This window comes from Pezoporus occidentalis, unplaced genomic scaffold, assembly GCF_034315485.1.
Source record: "Pezoporus occidentalis ecotype Australia unplaced genomic scaffold, CSIRO_AGI_Poc_V1 ctg226, whole genome shotgun sequence".
Lineage (NCBI taxonomy): Eukaryota > Metazoa > Chordata > Aves > Psittaciformes > Psittacidae > Pezoporus > Pezoporus occidentalis.
Window position 1 is genome coordinate 634,407 of NW_026914138.1, and position 6,760 is coordinate 641,166.

The following is a 6,760-nucleotide window of genomic DNA, read 5'->3' on the forward strand; positions in this document are numbered from 1 at the left end:
CCCCTCTTCCTCCGTGTTTATGTGATCTCAGCAGAACACATTGGCCAAGCGGAGTTTCCACTCAGGAAGTGGAGGAAGAATGGGGCTATAATAAGAGCGGGTGGACAATGAGCGTGTGCGGGGACAGCTTGGTACCCGTGGGACCGGTGCCATCACAAGCACTCACTCCTGGCCCTGCTTACCCTCCTGGGGCTCCATCCATCCCATCTGCAAGCGGCGAAGGTGCTGTCACAGGTCCCAGGGGACAGCCAGCCCTTCTGCGAGCCTGGTGCCTGCCTTTGGGAGACCAACATCGCCACCTCGTGATGGATGGTGCCCCCGGTGATGGCCAGAGCCCGGCTCTGCTTTCCACCGGGAGCCCACCACTGATGGAGAAAAAGGAGTGGGGAGGCCCAGCACAGGCACTGGGGTCTGATGGGTTCACCCCTCGATCCAGGAGGACTCAAGTTCATCTCAGCCTTGAGCACTTGGTGATGCTCTCCCACCAACTCCGTTGCCAAACCCCAGCCTAAACCCATAAAGGCTCTCCCAAAGCACACAAGGGATGGGCAGACTTTTTCCTTAGCGCTGTCTTTATTTGTACAGGTTAACACAAGGCATGGAGGACATCCAAACACTGCGACACAAGGCCTGCTTGCCTGAGCCCACACGCCAGATTTACTTCACATTGCTACGCAGACCAAAAACAAATGGGAGACAAGACAAGGAACACACAGAGCTTCGGTCTCCTGGGAGGGAGGGACAGGACTGCCTTGGCAAATGCATCTGCCACATGGGAGAATGAAGCCTTAAAAGCTTCCTGGAGCCCACAGGGATAGAGTAACCTGTAACGTGGGGCTGAGTCCCTCTGGAGGCATCTTGGAGCGAGCAGGTTGGGAAGGATGCTATACTTTAGACCTACCTGGGTGGCAAGATTGCAGGTTGAGGGCCTAGGCATTACCACTAGGAATAGCTCAGATGTTTGGGGACCCTCTTAACTGAGAAGGAGGCCCAGGGGTCAGTTGCATGTAACCCATTAGCTGCCAAGCATCTGCACCGCGAGGAAAGCCCTATCTCTGCCTCTCAGCGGGCAGTGGGATCGGGTGAGCATCACACACACAATGCTCTTCATCGCACACAACCCCTCTTCACGCACTCCTCTTCAGCCTCAGGGCATTGTCCAGGGCGACCAACTGGCGCAAGAAACCCCGGTTGGGGATGATACCACGGTGGTCCTTGACCGTCTTTATGGCTTCTACAAGGGGCATGTGGTGGCGGATCATGAGGTAGGCGAGGACCAAGGTGGCCGACCTGCTCACCCCGACAGCACAGTGCACAAGGATCCTTCCTGGGGGTGAAACACAGGGGCTGTGTCGCAGCAGAGCCAGTATCCCCATTAAAAACTTACTGAGGACCCAGCTGTTTGTCACTGTGGAACTCTAGACCTCCAGATGTGCTGCCTTCTAGGGCTAGATGTGGAGCCCCAGTTATAGGATGGCTGTGATGCTCTGAGGTCCCCCTCCTGGCAGAGGGTATCAGTGTATCCTTATCTGCCAAAACAGACTGAGGCACAGCTTAGGACACAGGCTGGGGCTGTGACCTGGGGTACTGGTGCTCACATCTAGCTTGTTTCCTCTTTGGAGGAGGTGATTCAGTGCAGGAGACACCAGCCCAGGCTAGAAACACCATTGCTTAGCAATAGGATGTCACTCTAGCTTCCCACCTTCTTCCCATCCCTGCTCCCCCCTTCTCTCCCAGCAATCTTTACCACCGACCTTCATTCAGCGCTTGGTGGATGAAGTCAGCTGCAGGGTAAAAGTAGGGGCTCATGTCGAAGGAAGGCGAGTCGTGGGCCTCGATGCCCAGGTAGCGGATGCCCGTGCCCTCGTAGTACTCAGCACCCCCCCTCCACTTGCTGTGCGAGGCGTTGAGGATGTGGGTGATGCGCAGGTGAGCCAGCTCGCGCCGGTTGGCTGCTATATCTCTGCAGAGAAGATAGAGTGTGAAGCAGCATAGGTTTAGACTAGTAAACAGTTTCCAAGGACAATATAAGGGCTGTTCTGGATCATGTTCACATCTGGATGTGAAGGTAAATATGCCAGACTGTTGTGTTTTAACTCAATCTCAGTGCCTGGCTCCACAGCACTCCACCACAGCAGTGCTCTGAACTCACACAGCCATGCTTACACCCTTCCTCCTCCTTTGTCCCAATGTACCATGCTCATCGCATCCTCCTCTCCCTCCCCTTTCCCATCCTCCCGCTCCCAGATTTCCCCCTTTCACGACAACAGCCCTGAAGCCCCGTGGTTCTTGCCCCCCTTCCGATACATACTGATCGCCCAGGTAGAGTCCTGGCCAGACCTCATCAGCATGGTTACAGGCTGTCTTTCCCGTGTACAGCAACCTTTCCAGCTCGAAGACGCTGAGGATGGGGTGGTTGTTGCGCTCCTCCCGCGTGCCCCGGCTCGGCGACCTGGTGCCGTTCCTGGAGAACCTCGATAGGAAAGCCATTGGAGCTGCCGAGACCCACAAGGCATACCTGTGGGATCGTGAAGGCCGGAGAGTGGCCTGGAGGTTGCTTCTGCTGCTGCTGCCACCCACGGTCCTGTCATGGAAGCAGCGGAGATGCCATTAAAACAGCTGGGGACCTCTCACTCCGTCCCTTCCATACAGTCACTGGCTCAAAGCAGCCAGTTCTCACCTTCCTGGGGAGAGGTCTGTGTGCAGTTCTCGTGTCCTCAACATAAAAAGGACATGGAACTGTTGGAACAAGTCCAGAGGAGGCCACAAGGATGATCAGGGGCTGGAGCACCTCCTGTATGAAGCCAGGCTGAGAAAGTTGGGGCTGTTCAGCCTGGAGAAGAGAAGCTGCGTGGAGACCTCAGAGCAGCTTCCAGTATCTGAAGGGGGCTACAAGGATGCTGGAGAGGGACTCTTCATCAGGGACTGTAGTGCCAGGACAAGGGGTAACGGGTTAAAACTGAAACAGGGGAAGTTTAGATTGGATCTAAGGAGGAAATTCTTTCCTGTTAGGGTGGTGAGGCACTGGAATGGGTTGCCCAGGGAGGTTGTGAATGCTCCATCCCTGGCAGTGTTCAAGGCCAGGTTGGACGAGGCCTTGGATGAGATGGTTTAGTGTGAGGTGTCGCTGCCCATGGCAGGGGGCTGGAACTGGATGATCTTAAGGTCCTTTCCAACCCGAACTATGATTCTATGATTCTAAGTCAGCTTCCCAGTGTGAGACAGAGCACCATCTACACTCGCTCCCAAGGATCAATACTGCTGGGGAGAAGCTAATGATGCCAGGGCTGGTGAGAGCAGCCCCAGAGGCAGCCAGATTGCTGAGTCTCCACAGGCTGCAGTTTTGCTCCAGCCCCAGGAATTTGGGTTGAGGCCACATTGGCAAAGAGGTGTTCTACACAGGACCACCTTCCTTCTGAGCTGGCTCTGGGGCTTTGCCTGCCAGCGGGACAATGCCAGCTCGAGAGCTGATGCTGCCAACCTGTGATCAGAAGCAATGAAAGGCGGCCAGGCCTCGGCAAGCCACCAGGATTGGGGAGGAAAAACCCCCAAACAGGTGGAGGATTCCATATGGCAGCACTCAGCGTCTGGCCAGGACCCAGACACCTACAGAGCAGGCACAAAAGCCTGTGGGGAGGGAAAGACAGGATTAACCCCTCCAAGTACAGCAGTCCTGGCGCTGCATTTGAACATCTAGGCCTGGTATGGGGTGGGAAGAGTTAATTCCAGGGGATGAGAAAGCTCATTTTGGAGAGCAGATCCTCAAGGATGCAGCTCTGCTCTCAGACCTTTAGTTCATGCCGATACTTGTCACACATCTGCAAGAACCCCCCCCCCCCCGGACAGCCTTATGGAGCAGGAAACAGCCCCTGCAGCCAGATGCTCCTCAGAGCTGCCTTTGGTTGCCTGTTTGCTGCTGCCCCGCTGACAGAACCACGCACACATGAGAATACAATTCCCTGTCCCCAAAATCACTGCATCGCACTCTGGAAGGTGTCCAAAGAGCATCCCAGCAGAGCCCCCAGCAGCAGCTCTGCACTGGTCAGTTGTCCCTGGGACTCAGGGAAGGAAAAGCTGTGACCTTGGGCTGGCTCAGAGCACGTCTGTCTGCTCTGACATGTTGCCTAAGGCGCCGGCCAGCAGCCAAGGGTGCAGAAGGAGGGAGCCTCCAGCCATTCCTTGGCACTGTGCAGGGGAGGAAAACATTGCAAGGGCATGGGGGACCTCAGAGGGAGTGCAGGGAGCCTCATGGGTGTCCCCTTCCATGCCCCCTGTTCCAGGGTGGCAGCTCCAAGCCTGCCTGGCACCCTGGGGTGCTGCACCCCGGCTCAGCCCTGCCTGCACTGCCCATAGCACTGAGCTCCCCCAGGTCTCACCCTGACACATCTCCCCTGCCCTGATGGGTTTTGGACTCCTTCATGCTGGGAATTGAGACTTGGCAAACCCCCACCTGGAAAAGGCATTCCAGCATGGCTATGTGCTGGGGCCCTTAAACCTTGTGTGACCTTGGCTGCAGCACAAGCCACATGCCACCAGCCATGGGGCAGCATTAAGGAACAAACAGCAGAAGGGTCTGAAAAAAGCAACTGACTCATAAGGCTGTAACTACCCCAAACAGCAGACCCTGCTATGGCCACAGCTGGAAAACCAGCAACCCACACCTATCCCGGGATGTGCCTCTAGAAACCTCAGGCCCAAAAGCTGGCTTCCAGCATCCCACCCCTAACACAGCACCTTGCCAGCCCCCCCAAAGCGCTGCGGGGGAGGAGAAGCTGCCCCACACCCAAGACCTCCAAACAGACCCCAAAGCGCTCTCGGCACCCACAGCTCAATCAGGTATCGGTTGTTCCCCCCCCCTCTTTAACCATCCGAGCACGGGGCTTGCTCCCCGCTCCCCAAAGCCCGCTCATGGCTGGCTCCGGAGCCCCTCTGCCCATCGTGCCCCGCTGGGAGGGACGGGAAGCGCAGCCAGAGCCTGCCTGGATGCTCGGAGGAGGCAGCGCTGGAGGAGGCAGCCCCGCACGGGCGGCAGGGACAGACAGACAGACAGGCAGGAGGGAGGGAGGAGGCGCCCACCCCATTGCTCTACCTTGGCGAGGGCTGTGGCTCCCCGGCTCGGAGCGAGTGCCGTAGTCAGATCCAGTCGGCCATGTCTTCCCGCTGCCGCCGCCGCCGCTGGAGAAAGGCTGATGTATGAACATCTATTTTAAGCCATGACATGGCCAGAGGCAGGTTTGTTTATCTCATGCTGTGCATGGATGGGTGAGGGAGGGATGCGGGAGAAGGACAAGGCGAGCACGCACGCACACATGCACACACATACATCCACATACATCCAAGTGCCCACGGCCGTGCAGACAAAACCAACGGCAACAATAACATGGCAAAATCCTCCTGCCAGCTTTCCTCTCACTCCTCCTCCAGCAAAACAGGAGCTGCTCTGAGAGGGGGAGAAGAAAAAGCCGGTGCCATTCCCACCCGTACCTCAAACCTGCAGCCGTGCCCAGAGGATGCTGCTTCACTTACAGTTGACCTCATCCCCCCCTCCTATTGCCAGGGTCTCTATGGCTTGGTGACAGCTTCATTTGCTAAGAGACTAAGACTTAAAGGGGTGTGTGTGTGTGTTTGTGGTGAGCTGACAAACTATTTACAAAGTGGTGTCAAATGTAGGGAATACTTTTTTTTTTAATGGGGGAAAAAAGGTAGAGGAAACAGGAAAATTGCAGCTTTTTGTTTTGACACATTTTCTAAATGACACCATTCACTTCACAAGTGCTGCAGTGGTTTTCACTTCAGCGTTTTCCAGGCAGAATATGCTCCCTTTTCCCCTTTCAGTGTAAAAGTTTGATTCAAATCAGCAGGTAGGAGTGTGGTGGGAAACAACCAACCTAGGGAAGAATCAAAGCATGCTGTTCCAGGCCAAACTCATCCTAAGAGGTTTTATAGCATTCCCTCCCATACTCCTAAGGGATGAAAACCCAGGAAGTTTTGCTGGGTTTTCAGCTGAGCTTGTGTTGATCCCAGGATGCAGAAGCTCCAAGGATGAACTCAGCATCACCAGACCCACCTGCACCACAAGTGTGTACATGCAACGTGGTTTAGCTGGGCTTTTCCAGCATCCATCATGGGCAGCACAGGTCGCACGTGTGCAGCCCCATCAACTTTCAGTGTATCACAGGCCTGGTTTCCCCCCCTTCATGTACAGCTAAATGGCAGGGTTGTCAGGAGCCAAACTGGAGGTTAACAGCATATATGGGTTCAAAAAGACTTTGGACACACCTGGATTGCAGATCTCTCAGCTTTCCGCATGGGGTTCTGGATACAGCTTCAGCCTGGGAAGTGCATAACACCCCAGAAGATGGAGAATATGCTCAGGAAGGCATTTGGGATATAGAATCATAGGATGGTTTGGGTTGGAAAGGACCTGAAGATCATCCAGTTCCAACCCCCCTGCCATAGGCAGGGACACCTCCCACTAACCCATGTCACCCAAGGCTCTACCTCTTTGCTGCTTTCCCCAGGCAGTAACTGCTGGCTGCTGTAGGAGCGGGGTACCAGGGATGATGGACTTTGCCTGCTCCAATTCCTTTGCACCTGCAGAAATATTCATTCACTGTTAGCAAGCCCCAGGAGAGACCCATAAAGCTGCAGATCTGGGGGTCCCTGCCAGATACCATCACCTGATCCTTAGGGAACAGAGGCTCCAGCTCAGTCAACCCCATCAGGGTTGGAATCTTAAGGTCCTTTCCAACCCAAACCA

The 6,760-nt window shown here is 55.4% G+C and overlaps 1 protein-coding gene across 2 annotated transcripts; it reads right to left on the reverse strand.

The window, feature by feature from the left end:
- Window positions 1–554: 554 nt before the first annotated feature.
- On the reverse strand, window positions 555–5,314 carry DUSP26 (dual specificity phosphatase 26). 2 transcript variants are annotated; one of them, XM_062621001.1, is made up of 4 exons: window positions 5,090–5,314; window positions 2,312–2,584; window positions 1,755–1,963; window positions 555–1,327 (listed from the first exon to the last, which is right to left on the reverse strand). In XM_062621001.1, exons 2-4 carry the CDS (start codon window positions 2,488–2,490, stop codon window positions 1,128–1,130), a joined length of 588 nt encoding a protein of 195 aa, XP_062476985.1. In that variant the 5' UTR covers window positions 2,491–2,584; window positions 5,090–5,314; the 3' UTR covers window positions 555–1,127. The 2 variants fall into 2 exon arrangements, with proteins under 2 accessions (XP_062476985.1, XP_062476986.1); XM_062621002.1 differs by having other exon boundaries at window positions 555–1,323; window positions 1,751–1,963.
- Window positions 5,315–6,760: the final 1,446 nt, after the last annotated feature.